Here is a 22,260-nt window from a genome sequence, read left to right as displayed (position 1 = left end):
TGTCTGTCTTGTTCACTGCTACATTTCCAGTACTGATGCTCAGCACATTGCAGCCACTAATAAATATTTGTTGAATGAATGAAGAAAGGAACAGTTCTTATAGCTATTAAGGGTGTAGACCAAAGAGGATAGAGATGCTAACTATTTTCAACACCAACCCAAACAGCACTTTCTGGGGAGTAACCTAGACAGCCATCTACACACATTCTCAGTGGGTGGGATAAGAGTCACTGCCAAAGGGAACAACCCACTGCAGCTGCAAGTCATTTTGTCTGAAATTAGGGCATAGTTAAATAGTATTAACATTTCAGTGAGGTATTGGAATTTTTAAATGCTTTCAGCTGTCGAGTCCGGGATATTATATTAATGCTAAATCTACAAATGAGTTCCTGAAGGAATTTGGGAACAATAAAAACGAGTTTTTCATGTGTTTACCTCTCAGTTTAAAAAGTGCTTTCGTATGTCTTATTTTAACTCTGTTACCTGCTTGATTAGAGATGGCAAACAACATTATTCCTATCTTACAGATGGAATATTGAGACTTAGGAAGAATAAGTGACCTATACAAGGTCACTTGTATAGTGACCTATACAAGGTCTCATGACTGCTCAAGTGGCATTAGGGCACTCCTGGACCTAAACAGGACTTCTGATTGCAAATTCTTTATATTCCTCCATTGCACTCTATTCATTGATTTATTTAGTGTACATTATTGAGCACCGACTTTCAGGAACTGTTTTAAGGGCAGCACGTAAGGTTAAGAAAGTGGATAATCTTTGGTTTTCCATTAAAAAAAAAGAATGTGTAATACATGAACTTTGGGGGGGAAATCAGTATGGTAGCTGCCACCGTGCTCTCTCTCTTTCTTGATGCAACCGCTATTATTTGGAAATCTTTGAAAATACATAGGATAAGTCTCCTGTTTCCGGAGCAAGGTCCTTCCTGGAGGCGGGGACTGGACTGGACGACCCGGGCTGGTTCATCGTCATCCCCGCGGGCGGCCACGGCACAGAGTAAGTGAGCTACACCCGGTAACAAGGGTTCCATTCTCGCGTACGGAGGTTGCGGCGTGGAAAGTTGGGCAGCCCTGCTGGAGAATGCTCCTAGAGCTGGGCAGCACCCAGCCCTGCGGGAAGGAGGATCTTTGACCCCAAGTACTCCAGCAGGTTAAATTTGCTGCCACGGGTCGGGGCTCCGGGCGAGCGAGACGGGGCGGGGCGCGGGGCGGGGCGGGGCGGGGCGGCGCGCGGCCGACGTGGCAGCGCAGGGAAGTGCACCTACGGTGGCCATCTTGGAGGCGGGGGCGTGCGCGGCGAGAGGTTTCCTGCATCTTGCTCGTCTTCTCGTAGTCGTAGTCCTACAGCTCAGCCTCCGTAGTCCCCGCTTTTCGCTGCCACGCAGACACCCTCTCCGGCCCGCAGGTGAGCGTCAGCCTGGCAGTAACGCGGGTGCATGCGGGCGGCCGGACGGGACGCGGGCTCCCAAGCCGGTGCCCAGGGGCGCCGTGGTGCGAGGTGGGCGGGCCGGCAGGCGCCCCGAGAGCGAGGGTAGTTTGGGAGTTCCGCCGTCGTGCAGTCCGGGCGCGGGCCGTGGGTGCCTGCAGGGTTCAGGGTGCGCTTCGAGAGGCAAGCTGTTCCCGCCGCGGCTTACACGGTGGGTGTGGCCCGGGGGTCTTATCCGGCACTTTGCTCCAGTTCCGGGACCGGCGCCGGCGCCCCGGGTTGTTTGGCTCCACCTTCCACCGCGCTGGCCGGAGGGGAGATAAGGAGGCAGGAGCCCATTGACCTTAGCTCGGCCCGGCCCGGCCTGGAGACGTGGCAGAGTTTGGGGGGAGGCCGCTACCGCCTGGGAGACTCCTAGGTCAACAAACGGGGACGGGCAATGGGATGTAGCTTCCTTTCCCGTGGGTTCCCCCATCGGTGCCTAGCGCCGCTCCAGAGGGCTTTTGGACTGTGCTGTCTCTTTGTTCGTTCCTGGGAACTGCTTCGGGCAAGTTTGCCGGATAGCCTGTTCTGTAGATTGGCAGAATTTGTCCAATCCAAGAGAGTTTTTGTCATTCCAAGTAGTTATTTTAAGAGACAACATGTAGATTTCTGCGAACGTGACGCATTTTGGCATTCCAGTCTTTTCCCTGTACAGCTGCTATTTTGTCAGTGAACGTTTATGGAAGTTATTTTGGGATAAGAAGTGGGAATGCAGAGACAAAACTCAGACCTTCCTGTAGCAGTGCTCACTAAAGGGTAGTAGAGATTATCTTTTGAACCGGTAATCAACAATAATAATCGCTTTTAACAAGCTTTTACATTTATCAAACCTTTTCTTGTATCTTTATAAGTAACCACCTACTTTTTTTAACTGAAGAACCAAGACACACGCAAATTGGAAGATCAGGGTCGGTCCAGAGACTGAGGACTCAATTTTCCAAGCCATTTCCATCACTTTTTTTTCCATCACTTTTTGTTTAATGCTGATACATTAATATCCTTTTTGTGTCGAGAATGAGCACTAGAACCTTTACCAACTCTGACATTTTGCTGTTACTTTTATCACAAGAGCTTTTCTTTAGTAAAAGGTATGTTTATGCATCCAAAATTTACCCAATATTGTCATTAAGCCAATTCTCAAATAGTGTGGCTTTTAAAGACAGAAAGAAATTGACCAATTATTCCATTTTATGGGTTGTATTCATTATACAGGTTCTTTTGCAAATGCATTAATTAATATTTATCTTTAAATATGATTTCTACTAATTACTGTGAGAATTGGTAGCATCTGTAGGAGGAAGATGAATAACCAGTAGAAAAATGAGATGAAGAAAAGAGGTAGCTTTATCAGGGGGTGATAAAGTCCCCAGAAGGCCATTCTGTCCCTGATTATCTTTGTCTGTAGGTATTGAATGAAAGGATTTTGCTTCCCTGGATACGTGTTTTCTACTTACTGCCATAGATCTTTCCTCTACATTCAAAACAGAACTTTTTGAAAGTGTTGTACACATTTGCTTCACCTCACACCTCAGTCCAGCTGAAATTGGCTTCTATCCCCACTCCTTCTATGGAAACGGCTCTCACTAGGTTTTATCTCCAGTTTGGCAAATCTATTGACTTTTTCATATATCATCCTATTTGTCTTTTCTGTAGCATTTGATACTGTTGCCCATTCCTACCTTGAAACACTCTTCTCTGGCTTTTGGACACCACAGCCTCCTGGTTTTCTTCCTATCTTTCTGGTCTTTCATTCTTCTCTGCAGGCTGTTTTTTTCCTCCTGGGCTCTTCCTCAAGGGTTCGTTGGGCCATCTTCTTTTTTCTCCTGGTCTTCTCATAGAATCTCTTTTCAGCACATGGCTTTAGAGACTATCAGTAAACTGATGAAGCCCGCATTTATGTGGTTGCTGAGCTGCAGACCAAGTCACCGGTACTTGGACGTTTCAAGGAGCTTGAACTTAGCAGGTCCAGTATTAAATACTGCGTAATCCCTCCGCTCCCAGGATGTCAGTCATACACCTTGACCTCCTCCAGTGATCCCTGTCTCACTGAATGGCACCACCATCTCTCCAGTTGTGCAAGTCATGCCTCTCCCCCTCCTGGACCCCATATCCAGTCAGTCACTGAGTGTTAACCACCTAAACATTTCTTGAGTCTATCCACTCTCTCCATCTCCACTATCATCACCTTAGTCTGGGGCCAGATAACTCTTTCTTGTGGAGGCATCCTGTGCATTGTAGGATTTTTCGCAGTATCCCCAGCCTTTACCTACTAGATACCAGTAATACCCCCTAGTTCTGACAACTAAATATGTCTCCAGACATTGCCAAATGACCCTTGCGGGGGAGAGGGGCAGAATCACCCTCCTCCACTCCCCATTTGAGAATCACTAACCTAGGATGTTATTTGAACTACTTCTGTATCCTTCTTAATGGTCTCTCTGCATCTACTCTGACTGCCCTAAGGCACAAACTGCATACTGTGGTCAGAGGAATTTTTCCAAAACCCAAATATGAATGGCCAAAAGCTGGAATCAGCCTAAATGTCCTTCAACAAATAAATGGATAAGCAAACAGTGGTACAACTATAAAATGGAATACTCTTCAGCAATAAAGAACCAACCATTGATATATCCAACAATTTGGATGGATCTTAAGAGCATTCTGTGGAGTGAAAAAAGCCAATCTCAAAAAGTTGTGTGCTGTGTGATTCTATTTACATAACATTCATGAAATGAGAAAATGGTAGAGAACAGTTGGTTGCCAGAGCTTATCGTTGATGAGAGGGTGTGACCAAGGAGCAGCATGTGGGAGTTTCGTTGGGGTGATGGAACAGTTCTGTGTCCTGATTGTGGTGGTAGCTACGTGAGTCAGTGCATATGATGAAACTTCATAGAACTACACACACACACACACACACACACACGTGAATGTAAAAACAGGTGAAATCCAAATAAGGTCTGTAGTTCAGTTACTCGCATTGTGCCAGTGTTAATTTCCTGGGTTTTATCACCGTAGTCTAGTTACGTAGGATGCCATCATTGGCAGAAACTGGGTTTAAGGTACTCATGAAGTCTGCTCTATTTTGGCATCTTCTTGTGAATCTGAAATTTCTTCAAGAAAGTGAAAAGACACAATATGTCATTCCCAGTTTGAATGCCCCACAGTGACTTTCTGTTCTTAAAAGACCCAGCTCTTTAATTTGGCTTATACGTGTCAGCGCAGTCTGAGTTCCTCTCCATGTCTCCGGTCCTCATTATTCCTTTCTGCTGCATGCGTTTTCTTGAATGTGTCAATGTCCCTCAACCTTCCAGGGCCTTTATACCTTCTCTGTATTCACTTTTTCTGGCATGTGCCCTCTTTAGCTCCTTTCCCTTGCCTAATTAAATTCTGATCGTCCCTCAGATCTCAGCTTATATGTGACTTCCTTGGGGAACCCTTTTCTGTCCGCAAGTCAAAACCGTATTCCCAGCGAGCAGAGTTGTTCTTGCTCTCAGAGCACATCATTCAGGCTATAGTTCATTGTTATGTTGCTGTCATTGTTTGACTGTCTCCCGGACCGGACTTTAAGTATCCCGTTTGTTTTGCTTACACTGTATTTCCAGAGGCATCAGTACAGTGCTTGGCAAGTGGTTGACCGTTACTGAATATTTGTTAAATGAGTAAAAACTTCAAAAACTTATTTGGTAGGTTTAGAAGTTTTGATTTTATACTTGAGGCAGGCTTGAAAATTTGTAATTTTTAAGGAAGTTTTCCCACATTTTGTAACCCATTTTTGACTGTTAGGTCAAAATGCTATCTAGTGGCATTTTTGCTACAGTTACATTTTCTAAAACCCAAGACATATCATTTAGCCATTATGGGGCACATTTTAGAGTGTAAACTAAGAAAACCTGGGAATCGAGCACAGTAACAAAATTTTTTTTTTTTTTACTGTTAACAGGAGTAGCCCTCGTACACTGCTTAATGAGAGAGGAAGTGTTTCAAGAATATGTTAAATAACTTATTTTTATTTTAAAAGTAATAGTGACTGGAATCTAGATATAAATCTACCATGCATCCATGTGGCAGAAATTAAATTAGTAATTTACTATTTGAAATATATTGGGTAATTAATTACTTAGTTACCATAAAATTATTTCTCAGTAATGGAGTAGGTGTGTGAAAATGTCTCAGATTGTTTGCACACTAAATATTCTCACAGACTATTAGGAATTTTGACAAACCCTTCACCTGGAGATAAGTGGCATTATAAACAGTAAAGACAGACATCTGTCCGTTGATTATTTTAAAAAACTATAACTATACAAGGTTTAAAAATATACTTCTTATTACTGTGTAATATTTATTACATTTTAATATTTTTACAGTTTTACCGTAATTGAAGAAAAATGATGGAAGAGAGTGGAATAGAGACAACACCACCTGGGACTCCTCCACCAAGTTCAGCAGGACTGGCTGTCGCTGCCACAGCAGCACAGCCGTCTCCCCCGCCAGCCCCTTTAGGTACGTGCAGTTGTCTAGCATCAGTATGTTTTGAGGTTAGTCAAGATACTGTTATCTTTTCTCAGAGTCATTTAAAAAAAGCATAGAGGCATACCTCAGAGATACTGTGAGTTCAGTTCCAGACCAGTACAATAAAGTGAATATTGCAATAAAGTGAGTCACATGAATTTTTTTGTTTCCCAGTGCATATAAAAACTATGGTTACACTATACTGTAGTCTGTTAAGTGTGCAATATATTATGTCAAAAAAAAGAATGTACGTACCTTAAGTAAAAACTTTGCTAAAGTATTGCTTAAAAATGCTGATCATCATCTGAGCTTTTAGCGAGTTGTCATCTTTTTGCATTAGTAACATCAAAGATCACAGATCACCATAACAAATATAATAATAATGAAAAAGTTTGAAATGTGAGCGTTACCAAAATGTCACACAGAGACACAAAGAACAAATGCTGTTGGGAAAAATGGTGCTGATAGACTTGCTTCACACAAGGGTTGCCACAACCAGTCAATTTGTGAAGCGGAGCAAAATAAAATGAGGTGTGCCTGTATATTAAAAATTCTGTAATCTTTGCCAGGATGAAGGGAGATAGCCTTTTTTAATTTAAGCCCAAAGACAGAAAACATATATGTTTTGCTTTATCCTGACTTTCGTTTTTTATGTTCATACTGACTAGAAATCTTCTTTGTTATGACAGAGATATCCTAAAAAGTATGTGTTAGCTTTGTCTAATGTTCTGTGACTTTGTGGTGATTAACCTTCTGACCAAAGTTTGAGCCTTAAATTGTGAGGTTTTATGCTCATATCAGCAGGGATGAAAAACGTCTTTATTTTATTAAAAGCACATCAAAACAAACAAAAACACAAAGGTCTGCAATACCATAACTTAATTTTACATATCTGCTGCTTTTACTGATGGGAGTTGAAAGTCATTTGCACTCAGTCATAGTCATATATTTCACATCACACATTTAAAAATAACTTTTGGGATAGGGTCTGTTAAATTTTAAAATTTTCCAAGAAGACAGTAATGAGACACTTTGAAAACTAAGTGAAAAACATTTCACTGACGCACTTTTTCCTGCCCTCCTTTTTCTAGCTGCGGCCAGCGCTTTCTCTTCTCCAAGCGTGTCCTCTGTGCAGCCCCCGCCGCCACACACTTTCTCCACCCCTCAGCAGTCCCTGCCTCCTGTGAGGCCTTCGCCACCCTTGCCCTTTGTGCCTCCTTCACCGGTTCCTTCTGGTCCTCCACTCATTACCTCTTTACCACCTCATGTTTCTCCACCAACTGCTGCTGCCTTCAGTAACCCTCCTTTACCCCACTTCCCACCTTCCACTTCTGCCCCAAACACTCTCTTATCTGCCCCCGCTTCGGGTCCTCCCACATCAGGATTCTCTGTCGGCTCAGCCTATGACATTACACGAGGACATGCAGGAAGAGCTCCCCAGACACCCCTGATGCCGTCTTTTTCTGCACCTCCGGTGACAGGTAATTCTCTCTCTCACTGATACTTTGAAACAAGTGGTTATGGTGAATGTTTTATTATTTTTTTTAAACAGCTTTATTAAGGTAAAATTCACATACAATTCAACCCTTTCATGTGTACAGTTTAATAGTTGTTACTGTGTTTATCGAGTTGTGCTGCCATCACCAAAATCAATTTTAGAACCTTTTAATCAGCCCCAGAGAAACCCCATACCTATTAGCTGTCACTCCCTACTTCCTCGCAATCCTCATGGCCCTCAGAACCACTAATCTACTTTCTGTTTCTATGAATTTGTTTATTTTGAACAGTTCATATAAATGGACTCATAATATGTGTCTTTTGTGACTTAGTGTAATATTTTCAAGATTCATCCATGTTGTAGCATGTGTCAGAACTTCCCTTTTAAGACTGAATAATATTCCATTGTATGGATATACCACGTTGTGTTTATGCATTTCATCAGTTGATAAACTGTTGGGTTGTTTGCACTTTTTGCCTATTGTGAATACGGATTCTATGAACCTTTGTGTGCAAGGTTTTATGTGAACATGTTTTCATTTCTCTTGGGTTTATACCTAGGTGCAGAATTGCTGACTTTTTTTTTCCTGGAGGGGTTTTTTTTTTTTTAACTGAAGTATAGTTGCTTTATAACATTGTGTTAGTTTCAGGTGTATAGCATAGTTATTCAGTTATACATATATCTATATTCTTTTTCAGATTCTTTTCCATTATAGGTTATTACAAGATATTGAGTAGAGTTCTGTGTGCTATACAGTAGGTCCTTGTTGTTTATCTGTTTTATATATAGTAGTGTGTATCTGTTAATCCCAAACTCCTAATTTACCCACCTCCTTCTCCTTTGATAACCATAAGGTTTTTTTGTATGTCTGTGAGTCTATTTCTGTTTTGTAAATAAGTTCATTTGCACCATTTTTTAGATTCCACATGTAAGTGATACCATATGATACTTGTCTTTGTCTGACTTACTTCACTTAGTATGATAATCTCTAGGTACATCCATGTTGCTGCAAATGGCAATATTTCATTCTTTTTTATGGCTGAGTAACGTTCCATTGTATATGTGTATATATATATATATATCCATTCATTTGTCGATGGACATTCAGGTTGCTTTCATGTCTTGGCTGTTGTAAATAGTGCTGTGCTGTGAACACTGGGGTGCATGTCAGAATTGCTGGCTTTTGAACAACTACCAGACTATTTTCCAAAGCAGCTGCACCATTTTACTTTCTCACCAGCAGTGTATGAGGGGTCCTGTTACTGTGCATGAATGTTTCATTCCCTTTTCCTTGATCTCCAGAGCTTCCTGTTTTCATTTAAATTATTAAAATAAAGCTGATGTTACTTAAATATAATTTTTATATGATATAAAACTTAGTACATGATTCGTATGTGGAATGTCAAACAGAATTCAAAACTTTTGTCCTAACATTTTGTGCAGTTATAGAGAAACATCAAGAAGTCTGAGAGTTTTTTTAAAAGCTTTACTTAAAAAATTATTAGGACTGAATGGTCCAGGGAGTAGTTTTATTTGGCCAGGTAAAAGTTCAAAAACAAATAAGTGTATGTGCCATGAGTTGGTGGAATTGGACTATTTTATTTTCTAGGTCAGTTACCCCTCCTTTTTCGACTTCCCAGGAATGGTTATTGGAAATCAATATCAAAACTTCATCCTGTCATATTCTGCCTGTTGTTTCTCATTTTAGGAAAAGAAACAATTTTGTTGTGATTTTATAATCCAACTTGGCTTGTCTACCTTAACAAATAAAAATTTTTCGAGAGTACAAGTATGACACCCATGTGTATGTGAATTTTTTTTGAGTTAAAATAGGGTATGTGGATATGTTTACTAATTTTTACATGCTTTTTGTATGATGGGCTTGAGTGCTCATATCAGCTATTTTTATGCTTTAAAGAGATTCAAACTGTAGCTGTCTGCATCCAAGTGCTCATAGGGCAAACATGAAGTACTTTTGGATGTATATTTTCTGTCCATTTTCAGGGCACTTGGTGTAAGCTTATGAAGAGGGAAAGAAATTTCTTCTTTGGAATTTTGTATATTTTATAAAGGTTTAGGTGATTCTTTGAGCTCATATCTCAGTGTTGAAATGCCTGAGTATATAGTTACATTACTAAAGCTGTTTTGAACTACTCATCTCATATGTTGTATCTTCTTTTTATAGGAAATAGTTTATGGAATAAATTACATATATTGACATTTTTGCCATTAACTAGGTATTCTGCCAACTCCCATTACTCAGCAAGCTGGTTTGACGTCTCTGGCACAGGGAACTGGAACCACATCAGCCATAACTTTTCCAGAGCAGCAAGAAGATCCTAGAATTGGCAGAGGGCAGGATGAAGCATCTGCTGGTGGACTCTGGGGTTTTATTAAGGTAAGGGGTGTTTACTTTAAAAATCACGTTTAATTTTTTAATTATAAAACTAACATATTCATTAGCGAGAATTTTGAAAATACAAAGAGGTGTAAGGAAAAATTAAAATACCTTTTATTCTTATTACACTTTTTCTATAGTTCCTCTGTCTTTTGGATGCGCATATCTATGTAAATGTCTCTCTTTTTTAGTGAAAAACAAACTGGAGTAGTGACACATGGACACAATTTTGTGTCTTTTGTTTGTCTACCTAGCGTGTATCATGAACATCTTCCCAGCTATAATTCTTCAGGCTACTTTGCCCAACATGTCATTGCATTTATTTCCCATGTTTTATTTCACTTACCTGTTATTGGCATTTTCTAATTGTAATTCTTATTAATTAAATTATGATGAGCACTCTTGTATGCCAATCTTTATGTGCATCTCTGTTTTATCAGAGTTAATTCTTGGTAAATGTCAGTGTGGACATTTTAAAAATTACTGATACATATTGCTCTCCAGGAAGGTTATACCAAGATACACTGTCATAACATCATTCATTTGCCAGCAGTGATTTTATTAATTGAAATGTAGTATTTTCTAATTTGATAGGCAAAAAATAATACCTTGTTTAAATTTGTATTTCTTTGTTACTCAATTTGAACTTTATTTAATGTGATTTTTGGCCATTTGTATTTTTATTTTGTGAAGTCTATATTCATGTTCTTTGCTCAGTTTTGAATTGGGATGATTTTCTTTTTTAATGAATTGGTAAGAACTCTTAATGTAAGAAGAATATTTTATTATATGCTATCATATGTTGCAGTAGCCTCCATTTTTATCTTACATTTCAACTTTATTATGCTTTATTGACACAAAGCCTTCTAAATTTTGGGGAGTCATTTCTATCAATTTTTTTTTCAATTTTTTTAAATGTTAAAAATCACATTTACCTACTATATTATATGATAATTATTTTTTTATGATTTCTTCTAATTTTCTTGTGGTTTCATTTTTTTTACTTACCAAGTTGATATAGCTGATACTTACTTCACTATATTATATGAGGTAGAAATCAAACTTAATTTTTTTCCAACCACTTAATCGACTGTTCCAAAATCATATCTCAGTGATTTGATATGTTACCTTTACCTTAGTTACTAAATTGTGTGTTAACCTCAGTTTCTGCACTCTGTATTTTATTTCACTGCTTTACCTGTCCTTGCAACAGTACCACACTAATTATTGTAACTGTTTATTTATTACACTAATATTTATTGAAAGCCTACTCTGTGCTGAGGTGGGGATGAAGAGTATTTATCGATGAGTCAGATAGAAAAGTCAGTTCTGAGTCTCTGCATTCATAAAGGCAGATCAGCATTTGGTTGTGTAAGTTTGCTGTTTTCAAAATTTTTCTTTGCTGGTCTTTTCTATTTCTTTTTCTTAATGAATTTTAGAATCGCTTTGTCAGGTTCCCCTCAATATTCTGAGGGTTTGGCTGCAATTTAATTACATGTTAAACATATTTTTAAATTGGTAGCTGGTTAAACTGATTTACAGCGTTTGAGTTTTATGTATCAGAAAGATGGCATTTTTCTAAGCTTGCTTCTTTATATCACTTTGTGCTTTTTAAAGGTCTTCTTTATGTAGAGACTGTCACTTCTTTTCCTCGTTAAGAGCATGTGTCAGCATGTCCGTTACCAGTTGTAATACTCAGTTCAACCCTACAGATCTTGTAAATAACTCTTCTAATATTCAGCATAAGATGGGTGGACAGTCTTAAATATCAGTGTTATGAACTCATCTGTTTTTCTGAATCTCCTTAGTTTAGTAGTAGGTTGGGACAGGTGGAATCATGGCCTGTTAGCCAGATGCCGTCTCTAAGTCTCTTTGACTGTGGAAGAAGCATAGATGGAAGGAAATACTCAGATCTGGTTCCTTCTGTCTAATAGTGTGGTTTTAGGAATTCAGAGGACTAGGTCTGGCTTTATTAAAAGGGAGAATTTGGGAACAAAACAAATAGGAAGTAGGAGAAAAGAAACTTTCATAGAACAGAGTATTATATATTAAGGTAATCAGTAACTGGGAAATAAAGATAAGAAATGTTTTTACTGTTTTTATTTTTGTATTAGGGAACAAAATATGAGTCTTCAGAGACATCCAATTGCAGTCTTTATTTGGGACCTTGATGGACAAGTTTTGCCTAGTCTTTTATATAGATAAATAGTAATGAAATGAAATAAAAATATAGGTATACATAGAAATGAAATAAACATATATACATACACACATACATATATATGCAGTAAACATACTTCCCAGGCCAGTGTTGCTCGAAGTGGGGTCAGTAGATTGCCGTCAATCTATGATGAGATGAGAAGAGAAATTGAGAGGAAGCATTTTGAAATTTCATAGCAATTTGACATTGCCATAACCTTAGTTTTCTTATATTTTACAAAAGTATAGGTCTGCAATGCATTGGAAACTTAAAAAAAAATTTTTTTTTCCTCACCATCCGGTAATCATGGTGTTCTTTGCTTAGAATGAGTATTTACATGTGAATTTGTTCTGTGCAGGGTGTGGCTGGGAACCCTATGGTGAAATCTGTGCTTGATAAAACAAAACATTCAGTAGAAAGCATGATTACAACGCTGGACCCTGGCATGGCTCCATATATCAGTATGTACATAAAATAGAGCAGCATCTGCCATATAAAGTATGTGCTCATGTCAGCCACTGAGTGTAATCCCACAGGTCTTGTAATTAGTGAAAATCCTCCTATATTCTTACATTGATTGTCAGTCTTGGTTTTGATACTTTTAATTCATCTTTTTCTTAGTCACCATTAAATAAATTTTGAAAACTTCCCAGAATGAACTTTGGAGGAGTAAAAATGATTTGAATTATTAGTATACTTACTGATTTTAATTATGAATATGGTTAGTGTTGCTTTATATGAATTTTACCATTCATTGTTGACATTTGAAGTGTTGCTTTGTTCATATTTGGTTTTGACATTTCTCCAGTTATCTATTTTAATTAAATGTGTTTATGTGTAACTCAGGAATAACATTTTTATAGGCTGTTAATCTATTTACTAATAATATGTCATTACTAGATTTGTTGGGAAAGCTACTTTAATCACCTTTGAACCCTCATTACCAAGAATCCTCCAGACGGTTAACTGGAGGATTAATTTTTTATGTACATATCCAGTAAGTGAAATAACATAATCTTTTAGCAGGATTTGTGACCAATTATTAGTAATTCTGTTGAAGATAACAATTTAGTGGCCAAAGCTATGCACCAGGTACTTGAACAGAGATTTTCAGTAGCAATAAAAAGTCAGTAGCTTTCATAAGTCTTGAGTCGGTTGGTAATTGTCTAGTAAATGTCAAAGGGCAAGACCTAATAATGATAAGTACCATTTATTAAATGCTTGATCTGCCAGATACTAATTCCCATAAGAGCTCTGCAAGCTAGGTGTTATTTTTCTCAAGTTTTAGATGAGGAACTTGTGTTCAGAGAGCTTTATTATTATCCTAGGTTATACAACGTGGTGGAGCTAACACGTAGCTTCTTTGCTTCCCTTTAAGTGGAAAATTGAATCAAAGAATTAACTCAGCTGAATTGTTCCCTGCGTTTGTAATTGCCAGGGTTTAGAAATTGGACCCTACCATATATACTGATTTCATATATTCATAATAATCAAGTTTGACATAATTAATGCAGTATATATTTTCTTCTCTTCACAAGCTCTTATTTTTAGTGAGAAAAAGAAAGGAATTAGTATTTTTGGAGCTCTTGTTGTTTTAATGGGTACTGTGTTAGATGGTGAAATCAATTACCTTATTTAATCCTTAGAGCAAGCCCTGTGAGGTGGCAGGAACTTTTCTGTGAGGAAACAAGCTCAGTGACTTCCCCAAGGTACCGAAGCTAGTAAGTGATAAAATCAGGACTCAAACCAAAGACTTTTCCCAGGCCAGTACTCTGCATGACATCCAGAAAAAGGAAAATAAAACGGGGAGAGAAAGATAAAAAATAAAATTTCTATTATTAGAAGATATAATAACATATAATCTTCATCACCTATAAAAAGCAGTAATACTGAGTGTGAAAAAGCTATTGACAGGCAGCAAAAATGAGACCATTTGGATCTAACAAAACTCTAGTAAAACTTACCATGTTTTTATATAAATATTTTAGAAATCACCATAACAATTTCAAATGTACCAAGAAAGCACAAGAACTATTAGAAATGGACTTTAACACAGTTTCAACATTTTTTTGATTAGCTCTCCTTTCATAATCATTAAAAGTGGCATGAGTCATCACAAAAAACCGAAAAGCTTTTTGAGCTGAAGCCTAATGGAACAGTACTTAGCTAGATAGCGTTAAGAGATATGTCCCACATGGAGAAAAAAAAAAAGAAAAACATATAGTCTTCCTCTTCTTTCCTATGGTAACCCTTGCTTTTAGGTTTCAATAATTTAAGAAATTCCAGTAAAGATGGGATCTGTGGAACATTGTTTCAATCAGGAAAAAAGAAATCCATAATAAAAAGCCCAAATATTTGGAAAATATTTTCAGCTGTTCCAAAAGATACTTAACTGAGGAAAAGCATTGTTTCTAGGGCAAAATATTTCACAAACAGCTTTCTTGAGAAAGCATTGTTTCTAGGGCAAAATATTTCACAAACAGCTTTCTTGAGAAATCTCAGAGTAAGATGCCATTAGATGACAGGGTGAAATGTGTCTGCTTGCATCAGGCAGTGTAGTGAAAAGATACAGACCTAGATCTGAGTCCTGACATCATCGCTAAGTAGCTGTGTTACCTTGGGTGAGACCTTATCAGCCTCAGTTTCCTCAGCCAATAAAAAGGTAATCTATAGCTTGCATTGTTTTGCCAGGTTAAGAGTAATTATGTAATAAAATGTTAGTGCATGGTAGCAATTATGAGAATTTCATTATTTTAATTTGGAATTGAAATTTTCTTCTGGTCTGTGTAGAATCTGGAGGTGAACTGGACATTGTAGTGACCTCAAATAAAGAAGTGAAAGTTGCTGCTGTCCGAGATGCCTTCCAGGAGGTCTTCGGCTTAGCTGTGGTGATAGGGGAAGCTGGGCGGTCCAGCATTGCCCCACAGCCAGTGGGCTATGCAGCTGGATTAAAAGTGAGTAAAAGAGCATCTTTTTTCGGGATATAGTAGCTGGCGGTTCATTTTTTAAAATTTCTGATGATAATCCTATGGTCTGTATGGAGCTTTTGGGTTTTTACATACTGAAATATTGATTTGGTTTTTAACTAGACAATTCTGTAGTGTTAGGAAGATACAGTGGAGTTTTAATTTAAAGAAACCTAAAGTAGGTTTTGACTATCGGGGGAGGGGAGGAACCACATGCCAAGAGCACAGAAAGAGAGCAGTTTTAGTCCTGAAAGAGATCTTCTTAACCCAGTATTAACGTTTAAATCCATTACTGAAATTATAATATCCCTTGAATCCCGTAAGCTTGTTATTACTATCACTATTAATAATACTTTACACTTTATGTATTTCTTCATGGTTTATGGGATTCTCATATATTTGGAAGTTTCCAGAGTAGTAATGGGGTTCTAGTAAGCAGGTTGTAAATACACCTGACAAAGTCCCCCTTTTCCCTTGTATTTTCCGTTACGGAAAAACCCGAACGAACTTTTTGGCCAAGCCAGTACTTGATGAGGGGACTCGGCGCTCATGCAGAAAGTTTTCTTAACTTACTTTCTTTGAGTCTTCCCTTTCCCTGTCCTTTTAACTACCTTGCCTTAGAGACCTGACTAGCTGGCATGTTATAGGCACAAAGCCTGTATATAACCAGAGTGTGCCAAGGTCTCATCAGCATATAGAGACCTATTAAATTACATTACCAGTAGTAATGCACTTACCAAAGGAAGACACTGCCATAGTTTTTGGTAGTGAGGGAAGAAGACCTTGTGATTAAGTCTATAGATACCTATATAATCCCTATGTAACAGTGGCAGATAATAGAATGGCTTATTTTGAAAACAAATTTCACACACTTGCATACTCACACCACCGCTTGAATATTGTACACTTTGTCTTCTGGACTGTTACCATTAAAAAATTTGTCACATACACAAGCCAATCCCATTACCGTAGTAGACCTGGCCGCCTCTTGCATGCTAAGTGCTAAAGTTCCAAGAGTTCTGCCCTCCCTCTCATACACTTTTTACCATCAGCATACAAACACGCAAAAACAAATGAACAGTTCCATCAGCATGTAAACACTGCTCCCACCTTAAAAAACAAAAATAAACTAAAGAAAACCTTAACAAATTTTTTTACCTTACTTTCCCCATCACCTCCAACCCTAGGTTTTCACTTCGTTTTGCAGCAAAACTTGCAGAGAGTTGCCAACAGTTTTATCTCTAGTTCTTCTCTTCGGTCTCTTACACCCACCCCAGCCAGGCTCTCACCCTCACCCCTCCACCGAGAACGCTTTCAGGGTCGCCAATGTTGTGCATCTTGTTTGACCTACCACTGGCTTTGAGACTCCTCTGTGATGTCTTTTACGCTTGCCTTTGGGGATGCCACACTTGGTTTCTTCCCTGCCTCACAAATTCCTCTGTGCTTCCTTTGCTGGCTCCTTTTCTCCCCAACCTCCTGCTGGTCTCCTTCCCTTCACCTACGTTCACTCAGTGATCTCAGCCAGTCCCACGGCTTTGAATACCAGCTGTGTGCTGACAGTTTCGAGTTTGTATCTCCAGCAGAGACCTCTCGTGTAAACTAGGTTAATATAAAAGTTGCCTTTTTAATACCTTTACTTGAGTGTCTCAAACTTACCACGTCTAGTGCTCAACTGCTTTTCTTTCCTTCCATCCTGTCCCCCGCCGCAGCTTTCTCCATCTCAGTTGATGACGGCTCTGTCCTTCCGTTTTCTCAGTTGAGAAACCTTGGAGTCATCCTTGACTTCTCTCGTTATCCATGTCCAGTTCGTCAAGAAATCTTGTTCACTGTACCTTCAGAATACATCCAGCCTCTGACTGCTTGTCACTGTCTCCATTGCTCCCACCCTGGGTGAAGCCACCACAAAGCCTTGTTGGAATCTTGGGTTCACCTCCTAACAGGTCATCCCGTTTCTACCCTTGTGGCCCTATATGTTATCCTCAACAGAGTAGCCACGGTAATTCTTTCAACACACAAGATCAAACCATTTCACTATTCTTTTCAGAACTTTATATTTCACTGAGTGTAAAATCCAGATTCCTTACCAAGGCTTCCACAGCCCCATGTGGCCTGGCTGAACTGGCCTTCTTTTTTTTTTTTTTTTTAAATTGAAGTATAGTTGATTTTCAGTGTTTCAGGTGTACAGCAGAGTGATTCAGTTATACCATATATATATATATATACACACATATATGTGTGTATATATATATATATATATATATCGCCTTTCTCAGATTCTTTTGCTTTATAGGTTATTACAGGATACTGAGTATAGTTCCTTGTTGTACAACAGTAGTTCCTTGTACAACAGTTGGTCCTTGTTGTTTATCTTTTATATATAGTAGTGTGTATCTGTTAATCTCAAATTCCTAATTTATACCCCCACCCTTTTTCCTTTGGTAACCATAAGTTTGTTTTCTATGTCTGTGAGTCTATTTCTGGTTTGTAAATAAGTTCATTTGTACTATCTTTTTAGATTCCACGTATAAGTAATATCATAAAATATTTGTCTTTCTCTGATTTACTTCACTTAGTGTGGTAATCTTTAGGTCCGTCCATGTCGCTGCAAATGGCATGATTTCACTCTTTTTTATGGCTGAGTAATATTCCATTGTATATACACACCACATCTTCTTTATCCATTCATCTGTCGATGGACACTTAGTTTGCTTCCATGAGCTGACTATTATAAATAGTGCTGCTATGAACAGTGGGGTGCGTGTATCTTTTCGAACTAGAGTTTTCATCTTTTCCAGGTATGTGCCCAGGAGTGGGACTGCTGGATCATATGGCAGCTCTATTTTTGATTTTTAGGAAACCTCCATGCTGTTCTCCACAGTGGCTGCACCAGCGGCCTTCTGCTTTTCTCTGGTCTTCCCCCTTGCTCACTCCACGCCAGCCACATTGGCCTCCTTGCAGGTCTTTGCGCTTGTCTGACAGGCTGCTCTCTTCTCACAGCCTTTTCACAGCTCTCTCTGAGCCACTCTTTCCTCAGTTATCTACTTGGTTGAGTCCCTGACCTCCTTCAAGTCTTCACTAAAATCTTCCCTCCACAGTGGGGCCTGTCCTGACCGCCGTGTTCAGTACTGCAGTCTGCACCTACCTGCCCTGCACTCCTGATCTCTCTAGCCCTCCTCTGATCTTTCTCCTATAGCAGCCAGCATCTTCTGATTTACCATATAATTTACGTTGATGTTCTTTTTATTTTTTAGTACTTTTTTGCCACTAGAATTAAGTTCTACAAGAGCAGAGATCTTTGTTTCGTTTACAGATATAAACTTTTAGAATAGTGCTTCATGTTCTTTAAAATGAATATCTAGCAGTCCTATTGAGATATATTGGTATAAAACCCCAAACAATAGAATTTAAAGTACTAGGGTAAACTTTTTAAATTAATAATTTATTTCCTCAAGTAAGCAGTCTAATGCAGAAGATGTTTTCACTCTGGGATCTGTTTTGAATTTTGGTTTAACAACATGTCAGCCATATGAGAATAGAGATTTTTCCCCTTAACAGAGCTCTAGCTGCCCACCTGTTGCTATAATTTGATAGTACCTTTACCATCAAACAGTGGTCTTCAGACTAAGTACCTCTGGTGACATGCAAAGATTTCACAAGGTCCAGGTAGACCCAGATAGTTTTCAGGAACTCAGCTTCTCCTTCCTCAACTTCCATATGTATGCTTTCCTAAAATTTTCTGCCTGAATACATACTTGTAATGGAGGCAACGTGCCATCTCCTTTCTCATCTCCTCTTCATAAGCTCTGACCTCTCCCATTAGAAAATAAAGATATACCGCTCACCCACTGATTGCCTCGGAACCTAAAATCCTCCTGAGTGTCATACGAAGGGACAATTCAAAATAATGTTTTACATGTTAAGAATGCAAATGACATACTGACTCGGTAAAATCTTCTTGCAAGTCCTGTGGTTTCTAATTGTTCTCAAAAAAACTGATAGGGTTGTCATTCATAATTTCTGATGATAGATCACTGCATGATTTTTGGAACATAACTCAAAATTTATGGTTTTTAAAACATGAGTCTTAAATATTTTATGTTAAATATCATTGCATAAAAGACACTTCAGATCGGTATAAACTGAACTTGAAAGGCTGATGGAGATTTTTTTCTGCTAGAAAAATCTTATTTTCTGAATATTAATAGTTCAGTTTATATTGTGATTTTATTAGTATTTGACAGATTTGTTTTAGTATTGGTTTTTGCCCTTCAAATTTAGAAAAGTGTTCCTTTTCCACAATCTTTAATACAAGCTTAAAATTAAAGTTAATTGAAACTGATATATATAGGAAAGTGATTTGTAATTTTCCCAGCTGTTTGTTTTTTTTTCAGAAGCAGTAGAGGGAAATAACAAAAAGAAAATAATGTAGAATATTAAAATTTCAACCCAGATTTTTTTCTCCCCATCAGATTTTATTTGAAGTGAATGTCTTTTTTGACTAAACTTAAGTTTTCCTTTAAACATATGAAATTGTTTAAGGAAATAAATCAGCTGTAATTAAAGTTAGGAAGCTTCTGAAACTTCTCCAATGCCAAGTATTAATTTTACTGAAAAGCCAATTATATTTCTGACCATTGTTTTATAGCTTATAGTCAAGAAAAATGTAGTTAATATCTGTAAGAATTTTTGAAGAAGCATGGAATTTTGATTATCTGAACCAAGTTGCTTAGTATAAGCTCTCAGAGTACAGTATAAGCTCTAGAGGCATTTCTGCATCTTTCTTCAGTTCTGAGACAGTTACTTCAGTGTGGCCTCTAAACTTCCTAATTTTTGGTACCCTGCACTGCTGAAAAATAAAGTTAAAATTCCCTTCTCAAAACATTGGTGACTAATATCAAAGTGTCTCTGTGACGCCAAAAGATGCCACACTTAAGTAATGTTGTGGTCAGAGGAGGAAAGAGGCTGATTTACCCCCTCTTCATTTTCTCTTCTGGATTCCATAAAAACAAGCATTAACTTGTCTGCCTAACTCATTATCCTATCTTTATAGGCGCTAATTAATTTCAGTTCAGTATTTTGTGAACCCTATGAAGTATAAAGCCCTGTGCTGTAGGATAGTAAAAAATGAACCAACTTAGTTTCTGTTTCCTGGGAGCATAGAATCTAGGAATATTTTGTCGTCGTGTGTAGCTGAGATAGCACCTTTGAAGAGTTGCGAATGAATCTCTAAACATCCCACTAATCCCCTGATAGTTTTTTATTGAATTAACATTTATTTAAACTTCTTTATAGTAAAAATTAGACATAACTACCTTTTGGGAGGAGGGAATTATTTTACTTTTCGGAACAGATTTACATTATCCAGTACAAAGAATTAGGTTCATCTTAGCTATTGTATTTTCTTTCATATTCAACAGTGACCTCCTCGTGCACTCTTAGATTTGGTGATGCCATATTTACACTCTTTAGATTCCTAATATTAGCCATATAGGCCTTCAGAAGCCCTTAGTTTTTCCCTTGTTCACTTTTTCATGTAGTAAGTTCTCACTGGCTGCCTGTTAGGTTAGACACTATGCTAGGTACCAGAGATACAAGAGCAAGCAAAAATACAGCTTGACCTTATTGTAGTTTAACTCATATCTTCTTTCATCTTTCATGTTTATAAGCTAATGACAGATTGGCCTACACGTTCTCATGCAGTTGTCACGTCTTTATTTATCTGAAATAAATTCAGTTGTCTCTAGAAGTATCTTAGCTTTCTTCATTTTCATTTGAAGAAGAATTGACCCCTTAATCTCATTCACTGCTTAGCTCTGCTGTTCATGATAACAATAGGGGTATATTATCCATGACTAGTTTTATTCAGAAATAGCTTTATCTTGCTTTTTGAACACATTCTCATCATATCATTCATGATCACTTTTATGAAGTGATTCAAATAAAAGTAGTGAACAACAACCTTGTCCTCATTAATCCAGCTTTTAGTTTTCTGCCATAAGTATATATTTAATTCATGATTTTGAGTTATCTATATAGTGTTGTCAGCCCCTCAATTTTGTTTCATAAATGGTACTAATTTTCTTGAATAAGCTTTGATGTAATGCATACATTTGAAGTTAAAATAACTGTTATTTTGGTGCAAACTTTAAAGGCTATATATAAAAGGAATCAGAAGAAAGAGAAAAAACATATTTGCTATTGATATGATTGCCTGCCTAGAAAAATTCAAGAGAGAGTCAACTAAAAAACTACTAGAATTGATAAATGATTTTTATTTAGTAAGATGGCCTCTTGCCAGATCAACATTAAAAAGCAGTTTCCTTTTATTAGTAATAACCAATTAGAACATGTAATATAAAAATTATCCATTTCATGATAGCAACCAAAATAATAATGCATATAGGAATAATTTGGAAGATGCACTGCAGACTCTTAATACTGAGGGGAATACAGTGGGGCTTCTTCACTTTTTACTCTGTGCTTCTGTATTGTTTTCATGTTTACAGTGAGTATATATGTGTTTGTGTATAAATGTATATGCATAATACTTATACAGTCATAAATTAGTACGTTTAAAACCTAATAATTTAAAATAGTTTCTAATGTACACTGTTTCAGGGTGCCCAGGAACGGATAGATAGCTTGCGTCGAACTGGAGTGATCCATGAAAAACAGACTGCTGTGTCAGTAGAAAACTTCATTGCAGAATTGCTTCCTGACAAGTAAGAGGATTTTTTTTAACATAGTTATAATTTTTTTAGAGAACTTACAAGACAAAATCTATTCTCTTAGCAGCTTTCAAATGTACACAAAGTATTATTAACTATAGTCACCATGCTGTACATTATATTCTCAGGTCAACTGGAAGTTTGTACCTTTTAATCCCCTTTATCCATTTTACTCCCCCTCCCACCCCTGCCTCTGCATCCACCAATCTCTCCTTTGTATCTGTGAGTTTGCTTTTCCCCCCACATGTGAGATCATACAGTATTTGTCTTTCTCTATTTGACTTACTTCGGTTAGCTTCATGACTTCAGTGTCCATACACGTTGCTGCAAATGGCAAGGTTTTCCTTCCTTTTCAATGGAATAATATTTCATTGTATATATACATACATATTTATGTGTGAGTGTGTGTATAAATCACATTTTCTTTATCATCAGCAGACATTTAAGTTGCTCCCATGCCTCGGTTGTTGGAAA

General features: G+C 37.8%; 1 protein-coding gene across 2 annotated transcripts in view; it reads left to right on the top strand.

Moving 5' to 3' along the window:
• The first annotated feature begins 972 nt into the window (after positions 1-972).
• PRRC1 (proline rich coiled-coil 1) overlaps positions 973-22,260 on the top strand; it is a 43,492-nt gene continuing 22,204 nt past the window's right edge. The window contains exons 1-7 of one of the 2 annotated variants that reach the window (XM_082837203.1): positions 973-1,013; positions 5,852-5,987; positions 7,088-7,477; positions 9,732-9,892; positions 12,451-12,553; positions 14,883-15,046; positions 21,677-21,780. In XM_082837203.1, the coding sequence (XP_082693329.1) occupies positions 5,873-5,987; positions 7,088-7,477; positions 9,732-9,892; positions 12,451-12,553; positions 14,883-15,046; positions 21,677-21,780 (1,037 nt within the window). In that variant the 5' untranslated portion in view covers positions 973-1,013; positions 5,852-5,872. Of the gene's footprint in view, positions 1,014-1,303; positions 1,422-5,851; positions 5,988-7,087; positions 7,478-9,731; positions 9,893-12,450; positions 12,554-14,882; positions 15,047-21,676; positions 21,781-22,260 lie in introns of those variants that run through there. The other variant, XM_082837202.1, reaches the window with a different exon arrangement.

Source organism: Leucopleurus acutus (genome assembly GCF_964270905.1).
Source record: "Leucopleurus acutus genome assembly, chromosome: 3".
Classification (NCBI taxonomy): domain Eukaryota; kingdom Metazoa; phylum Chordata; class Mammalia; order Artiodactyla; family Delphinidae; genus Leucopleurus; species Leucopleurus acutus.
Note: the sequence above shows the minus strand (reverse complement) of the source record. Positions and strands in the feature narration are given on the sequence as shown.